The 24,071-nt window shown below is 35.5% G+C and overlaps 1 protein-coding gene across 1 annotated transcript in view; it reads right to left on the bottom strand.

Moving 5' to 3' along the window:
* Nucleotides 1-24,071, bottom strand: part of ft (cadherin-related tumor suppressor fat) — a 163,049-nt gene that overhangs the window by 44,079 nt on the left and 94,899 nt on the right. Inside the window, exons 7-9 of the mRNA XM_089089942.1 lie at nt 21,729-22,145; nt 13,490-13,846; nt 9,205-9,340 (exon numbers count right to left, since the gene is read on the bottom strand). Coding sequence (XP_088946068.1) covers nt 9,205-9,340; nt 13,490-13,846; nt 21,729-22,145 — 910 coding nt within the window. The remainder of the gene's footprint in view (nt 1-9,204; nt 9,341-13,489; nt 13,847-21,728; nt 22,146-24,071) is intronic.

The following is a 24,071-nucleotide window of genomic DNA, read 5'->3' as shown; positions in this document are numbered from 1 at the left end:
TGTGTGTGTAAGTTTTGACGTGTGTGTGAGTAAGTTTTCGTGTGTGTGTGTGTAAGTTTTTGTGTGCATGTGAGTTTTCGTGTGCATGTGTAAGTTTGTGTGTGTGTGTGTGTGTAAGTTTTTGTGTGTGCGTAAGTTTTTGTGTGTGTGTGTGTGTAAGTTTTTGTGTGTGTGTGTGTGTTAGTTTTTTGTGTCTGTGTAAGTCTTTGTGTGCATGTAAGTTTTTGTGTGCATGTAAGTTTTTGCGTGTGGGTGTAAGTTTTTGTGTGTGCGTGTAAGTTTGTGTGTCTAAGCCTTTGTGTGTGTGTGTAAGTTTTTGTGTGTCTAAGCTTTTGTGTGTGGATGTAAGTTTTTGTGTGTGTGTGTGTAAGTTTTGTGTGTGTGTAAGTTTTTGTGTGCATGTAAGTTTTTGTGTGCATGTAAGTTTTTGCGTGTGGGTGTAAGTTTGTGTGTGTGTGTGTAAGTTTTGTGTGTGTAGTTGCTATGTGTGTGTGTGTTTGTGTGTGTGTGTGTGTAAGTTTGTGTGTGTGTGTGTGTGTGTCTGTGTGTGTGTGTGTGTGTGTGTGTGTGTGTGTGTGTGTGTGTGTGTGTGTGTGTGTGTGTGTGTGTGTGTGTGTGTGTGTGTGTGTCTAAGTTTTTGTGTGTGTAGTTTTGGCGTGTGTGTGTGTTTTGTGTGTGTGTGTGTGTGTAAGTTTTTGTGCATGTGTGTGAGTTTTTGTGTCTGTGTGTAAGTTTTTGTGTATGTGTGTGTGTGTGTTTTGTGTGTGTGTGTAAGTTTTGCGTGTGTGTGTGAGTGTTGTGTTTGTTAGTTTTGGTGTGTGTGTGTGTGTGTAAGTTTTTGTGTGCATGTATGTTTTTGTGTGCATGTAAGTTTTCGTGTGCATGTGTAAGTTTGTGTGTGTGTGTGTGTGTGTGTGTAAGTTTGTTTGTGTGTGTAAGTTTGTGTGTGTGTGTGTGTGTGTGTAAGTTTTGGCGTGTGTGTGTAAGTTTTAGTGTGTGTGTGTGTAAGTTTTCGTGTGCATGTGTAAGTTTTTGTGTGTGTAAGTTTTGGCGTGTGTGTGTGTTTTTTCGTGTGTGTGTGTGTGTGTGTAAGTTTTGTGAGTGTGTGTGTGTGTGTGTGTAAGTTTTTTTGCGTGTGTGTGTGAGTTTTTTTGTGTTAATGTGTAAGTTTTTGTGTGTGTGTGTGTAAGTTTTTGTGTGTGTGTAAGTTTTGGTGTGTGTGTGTGAGTTTTTGTGTGTTTGTGTGTGTAAGTTTTGTGTGTGTGTGTGTGTGTGTGTAAGTTTTTGTGTGGATGTAAGTTTTTGTGTGCATGTAAGTTTTCGTGTGCATGTGTAAGTTTTTGTGTGTGTGTGTGTGTGTGTGTAAGTTTTTGTGTTTGTAAGTTTTGGAGTGTGTGTGTAAGTTTTCTGTGTGTGTGTGTGTGTAAGTTTTGTGTGTGTGTGTGTGTGTGCTAGTTTTTGTGAGTGTGTGTGTGTGTTTTTTTGTGTTGTTGTTTTTTTTTTTTTGTGTGTGTGTGTGTGTAAGTTTTTGTGTGTGTGTTATTTTTTGAGTGTGTGTGTATTATTTTTTGTGTTTGTTTGTGTGTGTTTTTTTTGTTTGTGTGTGTGTTTTTTTGTAATTTTTTGTGTTCATGTATGTTTTTGTGTGCATGTTATTTTTCGTGTGTTTTATTTTTGGCGTGTGTGTGTTAGTTTTCATGTGTGTGTAAGTTTTCGTGTGTGTGTGTGAGTTTTTGTGTGTGTGTGTAAGTTTTTGTGTGTGTGTAAGTTTTTGTGTGCATGTATGGTGACCGGAGGAGGACCTTTGGGGCCCAGGGAGGGCGTTTGGGGATCCGGAGGCCCTTGAGGATTGAGTGGTCTTTTGGGAGCCCGGGGGACCTTTGTGGACCGGGGGAGGGCCCTTGGGAGCCCGGTGGTCTTTTGGGAGCCCTGTGGGCCTTTGGAGGTCCGGGGGGCAGTTGGGGGCCTGAGGGACATTTGGGGACCGGTGACGGGCCTGTGGGACCCCGTTGGGCCTTTGGGCGCTCGCGGGGGCTTTGGGGGGCCCGGGGATGGCCTTTGTGGCACTGGGAGGGCAGTTGAGGGCCTGGGGGACATTTGGGGACCGGTGGAGGGCATTTGGGATCCCGTTGGTCCTTCGGGAGCTCGATGGGCCTTTGGGGGACCCGGGGATGGCCTTTGGGGGTCTGGGTGGGCCTTTGGGGGCTCCGGTGGCCCTTTGAGAGCTTGGGGGGCCTTTGAGGACCGGGGGGCTTCCTTCGGGGCACAGGGAGGGCAGTTGAGGGCCTGGGGGACATTGGGGGACCGGTGGAGGGCCTTGGGGATCCCGTTGGTCGTTCGGGAGCTCGAGGGGCCTTTGGGGGCCCGGGGGATGGCCTTTGGGGGTCGGGGTGGGCCTTTGAGGACCGGGGGCTTCCTTCGGGGTTGGGGTGGGGTATGAGACGCCTTTGGGGTTGGGGTAGAGGACCTCACAACACTGTTAAAATACAACTTGTGTATTATAACGACCACACTCAAAACCTCTTCCAAAATCTCTTCAAAAATCACCTTTTAAAATGTCTATAGCTGTTTCGCCGAAATAGTTCCATAAAATAGATAAAAAGGTTTCGCCAAAATTAACCCTAAACGGAATTTCGGCATGTTCCTTTTGTTTGGCATCTCTGAGCCAATGCATTTCAAATTATTTGGAAACCTTTTCGCGCGATAAGATCAATACGTCTGCTCGGAAACGATTCTCTTGTTAGAAACAACAAATTAATTTCCCTTTCGTGAATCAATTCTCTATAGAACAACAAATTAATTCCCCTTTTGTGCCAATCAATCAATCATGACATCATGTGTGATCTAACTGTTTCTCGGTGACAATTCTCTTTGGAAATGCAAGGACATTAATTAACTTGACGTCATCTGTCAGACATTAATTAACTGTTTCCGGGAACCTCATAACATCTGGCTCGAATAACAATAACAAATACTATTTCTGGATCATAACATCTGCCTCGAACAGGAAGGAAGTGTCATTAACTGTTTAAGTGAACCTCATAACATCTGGCTCGAATAACAATAACAAATACTATTTCTGGATCATAACATCTGGCTCGAACAGGAAGGAAATGTCATTAACTTTGCTTCGAACGACAACAACATTGACCCCATTAACCACGTGTTCTCTCTAATGACTCTGTTCAAAACAACATTGACCTTGGAATTTTGCCTCGGAAACAATAACAACATTGACATTCGCTAAGGGCGTGCCAAAAACAAACCTGGAGAAAGAGGTCATTGACCGATTACGCAAGCATTCTCACTAATGACTCTATGCCCATATAAGGTGTGCTGATCGGAGCTCATGAGGCATCTCTACTTTTAACATATAGAATCGAATTCTTGAATTACCAAGGACAATGAAAATGACATTTGAATTGGTTAAGTGAAAACTTACGCAACCATATACATCATAATAAATTAATAAAATCAGGAACTCAATTTTATTAATAGATCTCTAAATGCGGTAATGCAGTTCTGGGTAGTAAAAAACATACAGCCCAAAACAGCTTCAAAAGGTATGGATTTCCTTTAAAGGTATAATTATCTTCGGGAATCAACAAATTGCTATTGTAAGAATTTTTACAGACGAAAATCGTTGTCAAATTTAGCTAGTTAGTCTTGCTTATTTATTCTCATGATTCAACGTGGCAACACTGACGAAAATATGCTACTGCCCTAAAAGCTTCAGTTTCTTGAAACAGCTAAAAGAAAAAATTTGGAGATCACGGTTTTCATGTATGAATACGACAAAGATTTGTCCAGAATTCAAAAATTAATTTTATTGTGATGTCCTTGGTAATTCACGAACTGCAAATGGGGGCGAGAAGCACCTCATGACGTATACAAACGATTCTCTAAGAAGAGTAAATGGACAGGGGTGATAGCCAGTGAAGAAATACGTGTAAATCTGCAGAGGCAGCAGTAGGTGAGGGACAAAGGGAGTACTTGCGCCGGGCGCAGAAATTTTAGGGGCGCCAAATTTCAAACAATTATCATGTTGTGATTTTCGAAATTTTATTGATAAAGTAGATGGTGAAGCTAATAAATGTAATGATTAAGAAATTATCAGTTAATTAATAAATTAAAAATAAAATAAATAGTAATAAATAAAATGCTGATTGTCGATTATTCAGAACACACCCAAGTTGATTCAGTTTACAGGTACACCGGTTGAAACAGCTGAGACGCATTGGGAGATAAATAGGACATATTTAATTTGGACTACATATTTGCACATTAGGGGGGGGGGATTAAGTATAGCAGGGCTGCATGCAAAATGTAACCTAACCAACATACCCACTCTATATATTAAATATTTAATTAAAATATATTTACAACGTAGTTTTTGCACTAATTATCTCTGAATACAGAAACCTAAACCGGTTTTTGTCAGATCTTGTGGATCCAATTACTGGGTACGTTCTGAGTAACGGACAAGCGCATATAAAATAATTAAATTACAAATCTGCCAGATATATCTGACTTCATTAGAAAATACTGATAGTAGCACTGAAAGAGCACTGAAAGGGCATGCAATCTGCACGCCAGCTATGGGACTGCGCAACAGGCTTTTACGGTGACCAACAGAGGGTGCACCAAAGAGAACCAGAAACTTATAAGAGTTGTAAGTGGTTTTAAATGCAATAGGATTAAACCTGATTTTTTCCTGAAATTGTTAGTTTATTGTCATTTTTTTTTTCAAGAATTATTTAAAGTCAAAATCTAGTCTGCACATAAATGACCTAGGTTAGCTTGGGAAAATATTGGCAGGTTAAAAATGTTATTTGACTTTAATCTAGCAGCACTATCGGGGATAGAACACTGCCTTCATTACCTTCCCTTACATTTTAGAGCACCTAAAAATAAATGCATATGGAAGTTTTGGGTCAAGCAATGTCGTCAAAAACTAGTGGGCTAGAGGGCAAAAACTAGAGATGATTTTTCTTTTCAACACTAGGGTCGGTTCCCACTCTTTCAAGTCCCCCCATACTCTATAGGTTGTACGTAGTAGAGGAAGGCTAAGAACATATTTCCCAGGAAATACGACTGGGGCATGTAAGCTTCTCTCTCATCTATAATACCTAAATTGTACAATACTTAATTGGACTGCAGCGTTAAAAATTGGACTAAATTGTCCAATACTTGGAGATTATTAACGCTGCAGTTCAACAACACGGTATGCTATTTATCGACTCCCTCTCTGACTCTGGAGGTACAGAAGGGGCTAAGATCAAAGCAAGGGTAAAAGAGACGCCCCCCTTTGCATAGACACCCACAGAATGTTTGCTTGTGCCTGGGAAAAGGTTTTGTTAGCAGCTTTTTTGTGCCAAGAAGTTTGATAGTTTTAAGTAGAAAAAAACATTTGAATTCTTTATATCTATAGTTTCATTCGTAATCCGTAAAAAATAGTTTCTCAATAACTTCGCAGTTCATCAGGTTACTGTGGAGGGCTTTACAATACTTAGTACGATTAAATAAATAAAACAAGTTTTTTCAACTGAAAGTAAGGAGCAGCTTGAAAACTTAAAACGAACAGAAATTATTACATATATGAGGGGGATTGCCCCTAGTCAGTACCTTACTCTGTACGCTAAAGTTCAAATTTTGTTCGAATCACAAACCCCTGATTCACAAAGGCCGTTTAATTAGAATAGATAGCTCTTTTAAAAGTACTAAAAAAGCTTTAGCGTAAAGGGCGAGGGATGGACTAGGGGGTGAACCCCCTCATATAAGTAATATTTTTTGTTCGTTTTAAGTTTTAATGTTGCTCCTTACTTTCACTTGAAAAAACTTGTTTGTTTTTTTTTTATTTCTGATCGTTTTTTTTTAATAATGCTGGGAAATGTCCCTTCCCAGAATAGGAAGGGACTTCCTTCATAGAAATGTCCTTCCCCCATGAAAACAACCTCCATTGAAATATCCTCCCACGCAAGCCCCTCCTCCAACCCCCCCCCCCCACGAGAAAAAAATACCTCATGAAAACGTCTGTATACTTCCCAATAACCAATACTATATGTAAACAATGGGCTAATTTCATAGCTTGCAGCCCTTACCCCGAGAACTATGGGGGATGAAGTCATCCTCAAAGACATATTTATTAGATTTTCGACTATTCTGAACAAAATGGCCATCTCAAAATTTGATCAGGTGACTTCGGGAAAGAAATGAGCGTGGGAGTTTCCGTTCGAATGAGTCCTCTCACGATATTCTAGGAACCCTGGATCGATACAATCACCACTGGGAAACAAAAAAAAATAAAAATATAAAAAATAAACACGCATCCGTGATCTTTCTTCTGGCAAAAAATGCAAAATTATAGGAGCTTGAACCCTCTACAGTAGGGTTTTCTGATACGCTGAATCTTATGGTGTGATTTTCATTAAGATTCTATCACTTTTAGGGGGTGTTTCCCCTTTTTTGAAAATAAGGCAAATTTTTTCAGGTTCGTAACTTTTGACGTGTAAGACTAAACTTGATGAAACTTCTATATTTGGAATCAGCATAAAAACCCGATTCTTTTGATGAATCTACTGGTATCAAAATTACGTTTTTTAGAGTTTCGGTTACTATTGAGCCGGTTCGCTCCTTACTTACAGCTTGTTAGCACGAACTGTTTGAAATTGATTAAAAAAAAAAGTTCCCAAAAAGGAAAACAAAAGAAAGATTTTTGAACCCGGAATAAGCATAAATAGAGCCATACGATAAGTCAAACAAAGAAAAATTAAATGGCTTTAAAAAAACTTAAAGAATGCGTGGTAGCTAAAAATTTCGGTTTTTTTTTCTTTTATACCATTTCTCGATATTTGTATTTTTGTTTATACTTGTGGTTTCGATCCGATTTTACAAAATATTTGATAACTGCTTCATACAAAATAGTATTTACAGGACCCGCTTAAATATAATCTGCATGCCCCCCCCCCCTGGGTACCTGTTGCTGAAAGTTAAGATTCAAGAGCATAGTGTCACAAATACCGACGGTTTTTTTTTCTGCGTATAAACATTACTTCCATACAAAAACAAGCCATATAAACTACAAACGAAAAACCAGTTTTTATACGAAGATATGGCTAATGGCTAAAAGCTGTAGCCTTTTTCTTATTGATTATTTTGCGAATAAATCAGTGTCACCGATTAAGCCGAGACCAAATAGAAAATGGCAAGAAGAATGAGGTTCCTATAATCAGGGATGTGCGCAAAAGGGGGAGGCCTTAGGGCCTGACCCCCCCAAATCCTAAATGTTCTTCATTTTCTGGGCACTTCTTTTTTGAATTATCAATTTTACTTCATTTTTATTAGTCGCCCTTCTCCCCGAAAATATTGTTTTTGTTATTGAGCCCTTACAGGAAAATATTTCTGTGAAGATGCCTGCCTCTAATGTAAATAAACTATTTCATTGAAATCTGTGAGGAGTTACAGCAACTTACCCAGAGGAGGGGCAGATCCAGGGGGACCACGCACATCCAAGATTTTTCTGGCACCCCATTTCTTTTTTTTCCTTTTTGTACTTTAAAAAAACTTGTCAATTTGGTCAATTATTGGCACCCTTGTCACATTGGGCGCGCCCCCCCCCCCCAAGATTTTGATCGAGATCCGCCTTTACGGAAGAGAGCAATGTTTTGAGATTTTTCCAGTTTTTGGAAAATATGAACAAATTTTGCTGCTTTGTATGTTTGTCCCTCTGGTGGGAGGGAATTATTTCTGGTCTATCTCCTGCGGCGATCCAACAGTTTAATATAGTACGAGGGCTCATAACTTCTCTTGACTTACTGCTCCTTGTATATCGGCTACTTGGACCTTGCAAAATATTTAGTATTGCAAATTATAAAGTATGTGCAGTTTCTTGTGAATCAATAGGGGTCACCGTATGCTTTGAAACCAAATAGGCAATGACGAGGAAGGGAGATACCTCAGTTTTGTTAAAGCAGAAGGTAAGATATTTCAAAGCACCAAGGGAAATGAAAATAAAATAAGACAGTTTGAATCGATGAAGCTCAAACTTAAACAACCATCTATATCTTTAAAAATTAAGGAAAATCAAGAATTTGATCTTTAATGAAATAGGCTTCAATATGCAGTAATGCAGTATTTGGTAAAAATGGGTTTTAAGAAAGGAGGGTGAAAGGGAATTAAGTTTTAAGTAATTAAGTTTTAAGGATGAAAAGCTAATTGTCAAATTTAACTAATTAGCTTTGCATACTTATTATCACGATTGAAGAGGCAATGGTGACAAAACTGTAGTTCTGCCCTATAAACTTTCTTAATTTGAGACTAACAAAAGGAAAAACTTAGAAAATCGCAGTTTTCAGGTATGAAAAGACCTAAGACGGGGCCAGGGGAAGAAAAGTGATTATTTCAATGTCCTTGGTACTTTCAGGTAAATAGTACTTTCCGATGGTTTTATGTTTTATTTGATTTTTTATTTGTTTGTTTATTATGTTTTATATTATTTTTGTATCACCTATTTATATCTAAAATAGTAAATTTATAGTGCATCTAATATATTTTTATTATATTGGTTTCTATATTATATTTATTGTATTTGTTATATTTATTGCTTATTTATGTTGTATTATTTATATTTACATTATGTTACATATATTTATTACGTTTAATTTATTTCCGTTTTATTATTATATGAGAATGGCATAAACTCTCAAAAATAAATAGATTTTTAGTTATTACAAATTTGATATTTTTGTAGTATTTTTTTAAGCTGGAGCTTCAGCTGTTGTCAAATATACCTATGTAATTCTTTTGTTTAAAATAATATTTTACCAAGAGGAAAAAAGAGAGATCGTCGCAGTTTTATTTATTTTTTTGCAGCCCACAAAAAAAAACAAATTAAAAAAAAATTTAATTTGATGAAGGACTTAACTGGATTACATATTAAATGAAAGCATATGGTAGTCATAAAATAATTCACGGACGATTCACGGACGACTTCCTACGTCTTGTCTTTTCTTACCATCGTTCTTGGAATTAAAAATTTGTATTTTTTGGGGTAGCAGGAGATGAAGCGTATGTTTTAGTTTTTAGCAAACATGAAAATAAGAGCGATTTTTAAGGCATAAAAATATTTCTTTGGTTTTGGTTATCCGGATCGGAGTGTTGTATTTGTCGCGATGTAAATTCAGTATATCAAAATACATGACTTACCTCCGTCCAGAGCAATCACACTTAGTTGGTACTGTTGCTTGGCCTCACGATCCAGCGCCTTATGCACAGTTACTTCTCCTGAGGTAGTGTTGATTTTGAACAGGCTACTATCGCCATCTTTAAGGAGGTAGCGAACCTTAAAGAATGAAGGTACAGTTTTTGCTTTTGTTATTACGGAGATGTTTCAAGATGAACAGACAATAAAAGGAATGATCTTTTTTGTGTAATTTTGAATAAACAATATTAAGGAGAAAGAAGGAGAAAGAATGCCCAAATTCAAAACAAGGCAAAAAAAACAAACAGGCAAATTATACAATAAAACACTGAAAACTATTAGGGAAATAATACATTTCTAGATGGGTAAGGGGGGGGGGGGTCTGGAGCCTCCTATACAAAAAATTACATAACAAAACCTGTTAATTTATAACGAAAATGAAATGTAAATATACTAACAGGTAATAAATATAATAACTAATTAACTGGTAAAAATCTTAGTTTTTTTCCTGCTAATTAAGCTTTCTGACGTGAAGTCGAAAAGGGTTCTATTAGCAACCTATTTATATTTTTCACTGTCTAAATTATTGTTTTACCCGTCACAAAAGAGCGTACCCAGGATTTTGTTCTAGGGAGGGGGTTTTTCGAGGGGAGGGGGTACAAAAACTTCAAAAAAAGCATCAAAATGGGTTTATATGCATTTTTGTTACGTTGTAGGAGTCGGCCAAAAATTTCAGGGTGGGAGGCTCAAACCCCGTCCCTCCCCCCGATACGGCTTTGACGTCACTATGTTTCATTTCATTTTATTTAGGCACTTTCTATCCAACCACTTAAAAAGAACCCCTTTTTTTCCAACAATTTTCCCATGAGATGGACCTCGAAGAGTATTATGGGAACTTTTCCCATTCCCATTCCTAATAACCGATTGGGTATGGTGTAAACGAGTCAGTATATCCCAGCATTGAAAGTAGCCTACCACATTACCTTTCGAAATAAAAGCACAAAGTAATAGAACTTGAAAAAGTTAATGACGGAAAAAAGAAAAAGTTGCACATTTTTATTTTTATAATCTGACACTTACACGTTTATCTAAACGTCAGTAGGCAGACCTTCAATAGGTCTTAGGGGAATATCTTGTCTTTTCTGGAGATATTTAAACTTAAAACCCCAATCCAACATTCAAAAAATAAAAAAAAAATCGCTAAAAATAAAAACAGAAAAGTAAAACTTTCGAGAGTCACCGATCTGAAAAAAAAATAAGAATCCCAAATTTTTGATTGATCCAGATATTTTTCTCAACGTCTTAATAGAGAACTAACCTCTTTTACAGGTGAAATGAGTAAACTTTTATTCCAACAATCAAAAAAACAAAAACCCCGCTCAGATCAGGAAAAAAAATACAGCTTTTTAGAAAGCAAAAAAAAAAAAAGTAGCTCAATATTCTTGATAAAACTGGATGTTTTATACATTTCTTTAAAAAAAAATCCCAAGATGTATACCTCAGATAGGTCTTAGAGAACCAGCTCCCCCCCCCCCCCCCTGTGGTGAAATGCATAAACTTAACACTCCTTTTATAAATTGAATACAATTATTAACACCATTAACAACAAAAATAGAAAAATATTCACTTCTGATAAAGTAAACAACGTAAAAATAAAAGTTCCGCATTCTCGATTGAATGATTGATTAATAGCTACTATGTCAAAGTCACGATAATAACAGACCAAAATTATTTTACAATCTCCATTCAAACTAACATGAAACTGCAATCTTACTTTCCGTCTCAAAGCAATTAAGAGCTATTATTTTTTCAAATAAATATTCTATTTAGGATAATAGTTCTATCAACGATTTGACATTTTTAGATGAAAAATGGGACATAAACAGGGCGAGGAGCTCAGGGTTCACCCCCCCCCTCCCCCCCCCCAAAAAAAAAAATCCCCAATTTTCCTAAATTTAGAGAGGTTTTTTGTTCAAGTTATCAAATACGTTCTGTCTTTTTATCCCCTCCCCCACATGAAAAAAATTACCTGTGTATATATCTGAGTGGATCTAGGCTTGACAACGAACACAGAATACCCGGCCGCCCCTCAAAGTTAGAACCCCCCCCCCCCTCCCACATGACTTTGTTCACATTGTCCTTCTCTTTTCGTTGTTTTTCTTTGTTATACTAAAGCCGATCGTTTTCAGTAAAAAAAAGTAAGGTTTTTCATCACCTTTGGGTTCTTCCAAAAAAACATCACCCAAAATTAGAAACTTTAGAATGGAATATTGGGAGAATAGGTGGTGCAGCCTAAGAGCCCCTCAGTTGAGGAGCCTGCCCATACTCTTTCAAATTTAACAGTTTTTTAAGATGAATGAGGTAAATGTTTACCTTCACACAAAATAAAATCAAACATAAAACAATTAAACAAAAATCAAAGGCAAACAAAACAGAAATTTCACACTATAGAATGAGGATTAAATAAGACTTGTTTATGAGGCTTAAATATGTGGCTTAATTATGTAAATAAAGCAAGGAATGCTCATATTCAGAAAATTGTAGTCTCTGATTCAGCCCTAATATTGGATTATCTAATATTCTATATTATGGATAAGGGGACCCCTCCTATACGCTTCCTTTTATATTTCAAGAGAATATGATCTTTCTATGGAGGCTCCTTAATTATTAGCCCAGGAGGCCGCATGGTCTTATTCTGGTTCTAATGGAGATACTTCAAAATTAATCTTAACTTTATTATGAAATTAAAGTAAGTAAGATTTTAGAAAAAAAATTAAAATTAAACTAAGGACCATCTTGCATAACTGACAATTTCTGTAGTTCGCAGAGTAACTACAACAATCATGTACCGGGTACCTATACCCGGTATAATACCGGATATATTACCGGGTAATTTCAATAGCACCGGGTACCTGAAACCACCATACAAAGTAAGTATTTTTCCATGTGCAGTCAGTAATTTTCCAATCCTGACAAAAAAGTACACCTCACAATTTTTTTTTCTTTTTTGTATATGTTGTCCAACAGACTTTGCTATTAGCTAAATTAATCAAAGATAAAGAAATTAAAAATGAAAAAATTATCTCGTTGAACGGATAGGAATCGACATCAAAAGCTGAAACTGTCACAACGGATGAATATGCGGCATTTCCTATACATTTTCTTTCATATTTCGATTGAACGTTTTTTTTTCTGACGGGGACCATTAATCTTAGTAGCTTAGTTGTTTCACAAGGTCTAATATTAAAATTAAAAAAAAAACTTTTTTCATTGGATAGGAATTTGCATCAAAAGCCTTAACTGTCACAATAGATGAACAAAAGAGGTCCTTTATGCTTTTCATTCGATATTTCCATAAAATGTGCTCTTTCTGACGACGATCCTTAATTTTAGTTGCCTAGGAGTCCCACAAAGTCTTAATCTGGTTCTGATGGAAAAAGCTTAAAATAAAAATTTTAGAAAATACTTTCATTTGTTAAAATTAACCAAAAAAGTTGAATTAATAACTACATTACTTTTAAATTAATAGCTCTGTTGCTTAATTAAATTATAAATTAACATTAAGTTTAAAAAAGGCATTAAAACTAAATTTGTGCTCTTCTTGAAGGTGGTCCTTAATTTAAACAGCCTAGGGGTCCTAAAAAGTCTTAATCTGGTTTTGATCGTGATAGTTTAAAGTAAAACTTTAGAAAATACTTTAATGCTGAGTTAAAATCATTTTTTAAAAAGATTAAATATATAGCTAAATTACTATTAAATTAATATTTTTATTGCTTAAATAAATTATAAATTAATGATTAAGTTTAAAAAAGGATACTTGTATGATATACCCACCATCGCTCAAGTTATTCATGCATTGACGCACTGTAAACCGGTTTCTTTCTCTAGTTTATTTTACCTTAGCGTGAGAAAAGACAAAGAGAATGGATGGGAAATATATAGTTTGGGCTAAATATTTACAAATTAGGGGGAAGTGGGGGTAAAGTATTTGGACAGTGTGAAGTCAAAAAATAATTCTTACTTCATAATATGCGGAACAGTTGTAGCTAACACATTTCGCATGCAGACCCGCCGTACTTTACCCCCAGCCCTCCCCCTAATATGCAAGTATATAGCCCAAACCTGTTTCTAAATTATTATATTTTTATAATATTATATATAGGTATATTTTATTAGGGTTAACCTAACTTCCCTTATTGAGTAGTGTGGGTGTATCATACAAGTACCAAAAATATTTATTTAAATAAAATTAATCAAAAAGTAATATATAAGAAATTACAAAATAAATACCTTGTTGAATGGGTAGGAATCTGCATCAAAAGCTTGAACAGTCACAACAGATAATGGCAAGCTTTCAGCATTCTCCATCACATATGCAATATAAGGAGAGTTGAGGAATATTGGAGCATTATCATTAACATCAATCAATGTAACAGTCACAGTTGCAGAGTCATAACGCACATATGTTCCAGAATCTTCAGCTTGGACTGTAATAACATAATGGTTTTTGCGCTCATAGTTTAGGGACTTTGCAACTCTGACGATGCCCGTGTCTTCACTGATAGTGAAATCGCGATTTGCGTCGCCAGCAACGATGGAGTATCTGACGCGACCATTTAATTCTTCATCCGCATCAGTAGCAGAGACCTAGGTTATAGAAATCAATTTGAAATAACATGTCAGTTGCGACCAAAGTATAATCACCTACGGAACAAGTACTGACAAAACTCTCCAAAAGTGACCCCGCATACCTCAGCGCCTCTAGACGCAAAATGTTGTACTACTTAATCGCTCCGAGTCAAAGTACTTTTCTCCGGCCAATAATTATGGTAGAGCGGGATTCAGGCGACGAGTGACCGGGATGAATTGTGTAACTACGGTTTTTAGTTGCCAGGTTCGCATAGGTATACAAACTGTTACTACTGGTTCTTTCAATATTAGCGGCGGTTAAACACCTTATTTTTCATCATTATGACCTCTCAGAAGCTACTAATTTCAAACACAAACTATGGCTCCAAATTCGAAAGAATCGGAAGTCGATTTACACATGCGTAATTAAACGCACTAGTAGTCATATTTATAACTTTTACAGGCCACCCAATCAACTTCATATTCCCATTCTCACCATTAACTATATAGCTTTTAGATTAAAATTTTAATTAAAATCAAACCATTAGTTTTGGCGTATCAGAGAACCCTACTGTAGAGGTTCCAAGCCCCTATCTGCAAAAGTGCTGAATTTTGTATTATGTACCAGAAGAAAAATCACCGATTCACCCACAAATTTTTTGGGCCAAATTTTAACAAAATTGACATTCATTAACTAAGTTATTTTCAATTATATTCATTAAATAACAATTTATTTTTTATTCGTTATTCAAAGTATATGATAATTATTACTTATTTGAATTTAATTACTTTAAGTATTATTATTTGTTTATTTCAATTTTTTGTTTATTTTTATTTTATTTATTAATTTAAAATTAATTATTTTCATTGATTAACTGCGCCCTCCACTTTATTTTAATACAAATAAAATTTCAGAAATTATAAAATGACACATCGTTAAATTATTCATTTGAAACTTTGTGCACTTAAACTTTCTGCGCCAGTTGCAAGTGGCCTCTCTGTCCCTCCCCTATACCGCCTCCCTTCACATTATGCCGTAAAAACTTTCACTTTAGCATAACTCAAGACTTTATGCTAGATTATGTGATCTTATGAAGCAAATTTTGCCCGTAACGGAGGCAGTACTAAATAAACTTGAAGCTCCACTTAGAATTTTACGTTATGTAAGTTTACGTTACGTTAAGGAAAGGTCAATATGGAAGCAGCAAAGGCGAATTCCCGTATGAGCGATTAATAAATTTTTCAAATTTATTAACTTTCTCAGAAAGCCTTTAACGCTTGTTCAGAGCTTTAATCACCATCTCCATTCCGCGTTCTTAGTTTTTGAATAGTCTTGCTAATGATCATAGTCATAATTTTTGACCATACATGTTACGGTTTTATAGATTTTTATATTAGCCAAGGGTGAAAGAACTTGCTTAAGTGAGAAAGGCCATTTAAAGTAGCATAACTTAAGCACTTGGCATAACAAATTACGGGCGTAGTGTGAATGCCGTTTATGAAGCACTTGCTTTTAAATGAAGATAGGGCAGAAATAATTTTTTTAACAAAAGCTTTGATTTATAAATGTTTATTGGAGTTAGAAAAAAGACACACATTTTGGGAAAAAGCAGAAACCAGCTCCTCCCCGATTCCAAGTTTTTAGGGCTTTCCCGAAATTCCCCAAAAGAAAATTAGGATGTCCTATATATCCCGGAAAATTAACGTTCATAAAAAAACGAACGCTATGGCAATTTTTTTAATTTTGGGGGAGAAATCGGACGCCCTGATTTTTTTTGTAGAGAAAGTCAGGGAAACTCCAAAGAATGGGTGAATAGAAGAAGCGCCGAGAGAAACTTTTACATATAAAAACAATCAAATAATTTAGTAGAGAACGGACCAAATTGTCCAAAGCCGGCCAAAATGGTCCAAACGGGCAATTGCTTTATTTTAGAGGATAGAGTGTTTTAGAAAATAATTTTTTTGAACGTCTAAATTTTTTTGAACTATGAGAAAATATTTTAAATAAAATCACTTGAAGGTTATAATAACGTTTTTAACAGTAGTAGTAGTAGTAGCAGTAGCGTTGTTTCGTAGTAAGTAGCGTTGTTTCGTAGTAGCAGTAGCAGTAGTTTTTAGCAGTAGCGTTGTTTCGAGGGGGACAGGGGAGGGCAGTTGTCCCCTCAATAATTTGGAGAAAAAAAATATTATAATGTCCATGCCCCTTGACTTTCGGGATGGAGACCCCTTAACCCCTAACCCAATAAAAATTCTGGAGCTACTCCCCTGTCATTAAGAGCTGAATGTTTGTTATTGGACAAAGCCAAGACCTTGAAACAAAGCAGGAGACTATTTCATAGCACATAGGTTGTGATTAGTTACGAATCACAGCTGTGATAAGTAGTGAGTTAGTTCTGAATGTATTACTTGTCATTCATAAAGAATACTGTTGAGTGCTAAGTAAACCTTTACTGTAAGTCCTTTTTCCCCTTACACATCAATTGCCCCAAGCTATTTTACCCTGAAATAAGCAAATCAATCGCTTCCGTATAGCATACAATAATACTTTTTTTTATCCTGTTTATAACTCACCCAATTCCTAACAAATATCTAAATATCCGAAAAGTGTCGCACTTCTTCGTTTTGTTTTTTAATGTTAGTTTGACTTGTCATTTTCATTTGGCAAACTATAAAAAAAATTACGGTTTTCTCCAATTTTTTCACTAAGGGGCCGTTTCGACTTTACTCCATCTGTCTAAGCAGATAGAGGTCACTCGTTGATAAAGCAGAAATCACTCAAGTTGATTTGGATGCTGCTTCCATTTGTTATGATAAGTGACAACAGAATATGACAAAATTTGAAAAACTGTCACTTTATTCTTTTTTTTATTTTTTTTTTTTGTTTTTCTTTAAAGAACAATATATTATCATCGAATTTAAGCGACCTATTGAATCCAAAAGTTTGTCAAGTTTGAATTTAAAGGATATTGTTCAGTCGACTAAAAATCAATAGCAATAACCACATAAAAACAAACATCTAAAATACCACACAACACTGGTAATAAAAAGATATGTGAAAGTGGGAAAAGCTAAGAAAAGAGAAATAACCCTAAAAAGTATTTTAATTTACGATCGAATATCAAATAGTTCAGAGCAAAGTTTATATTAGGAATGCTAGGGCATTCAGGAATTTAAAAAATATTCCGTATTTGCACATGCCTTATTAGGTATCAAACTTCGCTTTAATTAGCCACAATAACATAAATATCAAAATGACATAAATGACGATGAAATACATAAATGATGTTAAATCAGGCCGAATTGTGATGAAAATGGACCCTTATAAGTGGGTTAAAAATCAGAAGCAAGAAACGCAAAAGACAAACAAACGTCAAATGCACAATAAAATATTGGTAAAAAGAGAAGGATAAAAGACAGAGCAAGCAAAAAAAGATGAGTAGTACAAAAAAAGCTGAAAAGACGTTCTAATTTACAACTATATATCAGCATGGCTAAGTAGAGCAATATAGAGGTTTAGTTTAAAGTTAAAGCCAAGACCGTATCCAGGGGATGAATTATGGGGTTTGACCTCCTCCCCAAAATGCCCGACTCGCAAAAACGAAACAAGATGGATATAAACGAAATTTGATGGGTTTTCTAAATTCTTTTTGTAACCGTCCTCCCCCGAAAACATCCCCCCACCCGAACAAAAATCCTTGATACGGCCCTGGTTAAAAAATTGGAAAATACTCTAATTGATGAAGATTGTCGATGAAAATGAAATTGAAATTCAACAAATTAATAATTACATTGCTGTTAAATTAATAATTTTACTGCTCAATTCAATTATTCAATTACCGTTAAGTTTAAAAAACAATCAAAGTTAGATTTAATACAAGGTGAATATTTAAAAACTAAAAGTAAAAATAAAGACTTCGGGGCTTATGAAGCCTTGAAAGCTAAGGATTTTTATTATTTCTTCGAAAATTTCTTTAGTTTTCTATGGCTTAAACAGTCGAAATATTCGTTAAACACGAGAGATCGCCCACATTCCACCAATGTTGTACATCTTCGAGCACCACATGCACCGCACAGCTTCGCAGCATATGACACATTTCCACCAAATGTGGCACGGTTTCCGCAACGCTTGGTACAGTTCAACCACCCTTGGTATGTTTTCACCACACTTGGCACGTGCCACCAGATGTACTTGATATCGGAAAGTCTGCTACACCTCAAGGAAACATTCCATATCTGCATATATCTTATTGGGTATCTAAATTTCACACCTATTTGTCATAATGACGGTAAATACAATATCTGGTTCTGATTTCGATATATCCACAAACCAAACTTATTGCATAACTTAAGTGATGCTATAACATTAATTTTTCAGTCCAAAATAAGATGCCTAAAAGTCAATTTTTTTTTCTTCTTTTTATTCATTTTGGGTTTTAATAATAAAAAAAAAAAACTTTAGTATAAAATATATAGCTTGAAGACTAACTGAAGGCATGTTGGGTCTTTTAAGTTCCATTCAAAATTAGATTTTACTAACACCAAGATATAGCTAGCACTAATTTAAGCCAATCAGAATTTTTCTTCGAATTATTCAGCCAATCAGAATTTTTTTCTAAACATGTTTGGCTCACATTAGACTGAGTAAATTTTCGATATTAGTAAAATCTCATTGTGAATGGGTTTTTAACAAACCCGTAAGAATGTATTGCATCATTATTAAGCGTAAAAAATCTGAAATTTTACATTTCTGAGACACTACCGAAAAAACTGCATAACGCTGCTGATCTCCCTTTGAGAACAGCTTAGAAAATAGTCGTGGGAGGATCTTTCCCTGGAGGATGTTTTCATGGGGAAAGGGACATTTGTATGAAGGAGGTGCACCGGATTTCCAAGCATTATTTAAAAAAACGATCAAAAATTAAATTAAAAAAAACAAGTTTTTTCAACTGAAAGTAAGTAGCATCATTGAAATTAAAACGAAAAAAAACCATTACGTATATGAGGGGGTTCGCTCTTAAATCAATACCTGGACCTTTACGCGAAAGTTTTTTTTTAGTACTTTCAAAAGAGCTATCTATTCTAATTAAACGGCCTTTTGGATTCAAGGATCATTCTTAAAGAATTGGAACAAAATTCGAACTTTAGCGTAAAGAGCGAGGTATTAACTAGGGGACAACTCCCCTCATATTCGTAATAATTTCTGTTCGTTTTAAGTTTTGATGTTGCTCCTTACTTTCAGCTGAGAAAAACGTGTTTCCTTTTATTTAATTATAGATACGATGTAGGTCGCTTTAGAAACCCCACAGTCCCGAAGAAAAATCTTTAAAAGTGAGCATAATGTAAGGCTGTGAAAGAAATTAAAAAGTTTGACTACTCTCACTTTTGCGCTATCTATCTGGTTTCTTCCCTCCCAGAACAAAATACCCAGCTAAACACGTCCTGATTGACAGTATATAGCTAATCGACAGTTTTTGAAAAGGGTATTAGGCGGAAGAAAAATCTCAAATGTTTATTTACAAGTAATGAGCCTATCGCCCAACAGGGGCGTAATTTGCTACGGGGCAGGGGGCAAATGCACCTCCCGGATCTTGATTTGCCCCCCGATCTCGGCTTGTCCCCCCCCCCCAGCTGAAATTCAGTTTCTTCAAAAATCTTGTCAAAACTAAGATAAGCCTGCATAACTCAAGCATCCGGAGAAACAGGTCAGTTTTCTTTAGTATATCTTTACCTTTATGGTATGATATGGCTTATTTTTCAGTTTTCACTGGTATGATCATTTTATTCGGGAAAATTGGCTCCAACCCCCCCCCCCCCATTTTTGACGAAATTATGCCACTGTCGCCCAACCTTGTGATAGATGGGGTCACACTCTATCTCCGTATTGTCAAGCAGAGATGAATTCACCGCGCTACCACAGGATACATTATTTTGAAAGGCGAATTTTAAGTCCTATGACACCAATCGAATATTAAAAAAAAAATCAGTCAACAAATTAAGGGAGTTTAATTCCTCCCCAGGGAACTACCCAAACAAACACTTAATTACAAATAATGTTGCCGCAGTCAATTAAGCCTTATGGTATATATATTCTAGTGTTACTTATTCAGGATTATGCAAAATTCAATCGTCTATCGTCACTGATGTTTCAGGAAAATAACAAACCTCATAAACAACAAAAACGCACAAAAAACAATCATTTTTATTTAAAGAAGAATGCAAACTACGCAAAAAAAACTGATTATATATCCAACGTTTCAAATGCTAATTACGTGCTTGCATACTAAGGGATTTGCTGATTTGGGCTGCTGGTTAATTTACTGGTGAAACCCTGTTTTTTGCTGTCACAAAATTTATGGCTTTCTGTTGCCATAGACAAAATAACTACCATGATTTAACTCTATTTCGGTCAATACATATTCAAATACCTCAGTGATTTACCATAAGTACCGATATATGCATGCCCTCTATGTTTATTTTTATTTATTTAATCATTTTGTCTCTTTGTTCTAAGACCTTTCCTGATATAGGAATTCATTAAGGAGAAAAAGGATTTATTAACGAGCGACGTATCCGGCTGATGTGTCTGAATGAAAACGAACTTATCTGCGATCTAGCGATTTCCAAAAAAATATATACAAAAGGTAGCTATTATATTTTAGGCGCATATCTTCACAATTCGACCAACATTATGTTATTACCATTACATAAGCAGAAAGTTCTTAACACAGTTTTACATAATTTAAACTTATTATCACAACTTGAAAATAATTTTTCTGGCCGAAAAAGTCAAATTTTCTAACAATCAGAAACGAACCAAATATTTGACCAGATGGAGACATTTTTTTTTCCATCGTTGGAGATGGAATTCAGCTGCCGTAGCGAAATTCGACTCCTGTCAGACGCTGTTACGCATCTTGTTTGGTGACTGAATTATATAACATGAAGGGTAAACTTAACATTAACAAAAAAAGTACGTTTTACCAGTTTATAAACAGAAAGCTCTTAACCCAATTTACACAGTTTTTAATAAGCATCATGACGTGTCACGACATCAAACTTGAAACCAAAAGACACCAGTCTATATATGTAAAAGGGGGCCTCCCTTTCTTTAAGCTCCCACTCTTTACGCTAAAGTTTGATAGTGCTTTAACGGAAACATTTATGAGCGCCCCGAATGTATTCAATGAATGATTGTCAGTTTTTCATTTACTAATTGATATTCACTATCAGTGGTAAGCAAGGCCGTACCCAGGTGGGGAGGGGGGAGGACCCCCCCCCTCCAAAAAAAAATGTTTGTGGGACTCGTAAAAACGTAACAAAAATAGACATAAACAAATTTTGTATGTGTTTTTTGAGGTTTCTTGTGTAACCCCCCCCCCCCCCAAAGAAAAATATTTTTGAGTAAAATCCCCTCCGAAAAAAAATCCTGGGTACGGCCTTGGTACAAAGCTACCTATGTTTGCGATAAAATCTGCCAATCGATTTTTTACTGTTATGTCCATCTCAAAACTATTTTGTTGGAACCTTGACTGAAATATAATTTGCATAGACTAGATTTAATTATGCAGGGAATCCATATATATATATATATATATATATATATATATATATATATATATATATATATATATATATATATATATATATAAATAGGAATTATGTATAAAGTAAAAATAATATTTAAAATAAAAGTAACATCAGAAATAAAAAGAGCATAAATAAAATATAAACTTAATAGCTAAAAATAATATAAAGTGACACAACATAAAATAAAAGTAATAAAATAAATGTAATATTACATTAAAAGTTCAATGTTATTCTACACAACGTATATCTACCAACGTACATACAAATCAATGTACATAACAATTGATTGAATATATATAAATGTGTATCTTACCTGCAAAATACTTAAGCCGACTGAAGCATTTTCACTCACACTGGCACTGTATTGCTTAGGATCAAAAATAGGTGAGTTGTCATTATCATCTAATATCCGTATGAAAATTTCTTGGGTTACTGATTGACTTGGAATGCCACGGTCGTGCGCAGTTATATACAGAGTGTAATTTGCACGTGTTTCTCGATCTAATTGTGCAGCAACACGTAACAGGCCATCAACAGGTCCCAGGACAAAGCGGCCATCAGGTACTGGAGCCAGAGAGTATTCAATATAACTATTCCGGCCTTCATCACGGTCAATTGCTTTAATGGCCATAACAACACTATTTACTGGTGCGTTTTCTGCTACTGTTGTGATGTTAGGAGTGACAAACTCGGGTGCCATATCGTTAACATCCTTAAGTGTTATTGTGACCTGGAAATACAAGTATCATTAGTAAAATAACAGCTAATAAATGATCCTTATCTATATTTGTCAAGTTATAATAATAATAACAGATTAAAATAACATCAACAAAATTATTTGGAACATAAAAATAAATTACTATTCTTTGCTCCTGAATTAAATAAAAAAAATTTTTTCAACTGAAAGTAAGAAGCAACATTAAAAGTCAAAACGAACAGAAATTATTCCGTATATGAGGGGGGCTCCTCCTCAATCCCTCACACTTCACGATAAAGTTTTTTTGCTCTTTAAAACCGCTTCTTGTAATCAAACGGCCCTTGTGTGTTTCTGGAGTCGTGTTTCAGGAGTTGCTCTTACAGAATTGAGACAAAAAGTCAAACTTAATATTCCTAGACTTTTTGGGGGGCGTTTTCCCTCTTTTTGGAAATCAGGCAAATTTTACCAGGCTGCAAATTATGACGAGTAACAGTAAACTTAATAGATTGTATACATTTAGAGTCAGCATAAACGTGACCACAAAATTTTTGATAAATAATAATGGTTCTCTACTTGTGCGAATATGGTGTACAATTGACAGTTTGCGCTAGCAGTTCCGGAAACCGTTTTCCTGCACCGTTTCAATTTCTATTAAATCGTTTCTATTTTACCTGCAACATTTTTGGTTATTTTTTTAGAGGAAAAGATAAATAAAAAGGAAATGTTTCGTCATATAAATTGCAGTCCATTATTTATGAAACAATTGGCAGAAAGGATATTTTTTTTTTCAGATATTCTTTTCCAACTATTGTCCCATATACTATCCCCTCAGATGCAACACATATACGACAGCATTTTTGGGGGAGAACAGAGGGTATGTTATACTTTTATAAAAGTGTTTCTAAGAAAAACAAATTTTTTGCTCTTAATTAAAAGTCCCTTCTCAACTACACGCAAAATAATGTTGTTTTGTTTTTCTTAATCAAAGCTGGTATTTTTTTAACAGAAAGAATCATTTTAATTTGTCAGATATTTTGAATCATATCACCATTCCTGACGATATAACTTTTATTATCCCATCAGATATATCACATTTCTGCCAGAATTTTGGTGGGGGAGTGGTTACTTTTGAAAGTTATTTCGACAACAATTGATTATTCCTGTGATTTAGAAAAACTAAAATTGGAGTCAAACTTTTGTCAATCACCAACCAATATGACTGAAGATTCACATAAAAACCGCTAAAAATGTTATCGATCTATCGCAACAACACTTTCCAAGTAAAGAGCGACATGGCTTCAATGTTTGTTATTGTCATATATTTTTTCCGAGCTACTTTTATTGAAGGGGTAATCACACACAAACTTTGGAGGGGGCTCATTTGATTGGATATTTAATATTTGAGTGCCCTTCTTAGGAGTCGAAAGTGATTGAAGCCAAAAGGTCCAATAAAATTAACTACAGGGATGAAATAACCTCCACAGCCCCTGGAACAAGGAACTGGGGAGAAATTTTATTATGGATATCAAAGCCTATGAGATTCTAAAAAAAATTCTTTCAATTCATCATGTATTCAGCCACTATTCGGTCTTTACTTTGTATTCTGCTGGGGAGTCAGTGTGGGGGGCAAGGGGGACACGCGCCCCCCTAGCGTAGTCTAAAGTAGTGTAATTTATTTAATTAACTCAAGGTTTCGTTAATTAAACTTGCTCCTAACGCAAATTTATTGGATCAACCTATTTTGCGCCGCCCCTAAAAAATTTTTTTTCGGATCAACCTATTTTACCCCCCCCCTCCCTAAAAAAATCCTGGATCCGCCCCTGTGGGGAGTCTCCCCAAGTAGATCATACACTCTTGTTACCCTGTGAGAATGGAGTCTTGAATATATCCTTTGTGTGAACTATCTCTTCAATAATAAAACACTCTTTTTTTACACCCCAAAACGTTACGTCCTAACTA

The sequence above is a fragment of the Artemia sp. Qi Xiang Cuo genome, chromosome 5 (genome assembly GCF_049724085.1).
Source record: "Artemia sp. Qi Xiang Cuo chromosome 5, ASM4972408v1, whole genome shotgun sequence".
NCBI lineage: Eukaryota > Metazoa > Arthropoda > Branchiopoda > Anostraca > Artemiidae > Artemia > Artemia sp. Qi Xiang Cuo.
Note: the sequence above shows the minus strand (reverse complement) of the source record. Positions and strands in the feature narration are given on the sequence as shown.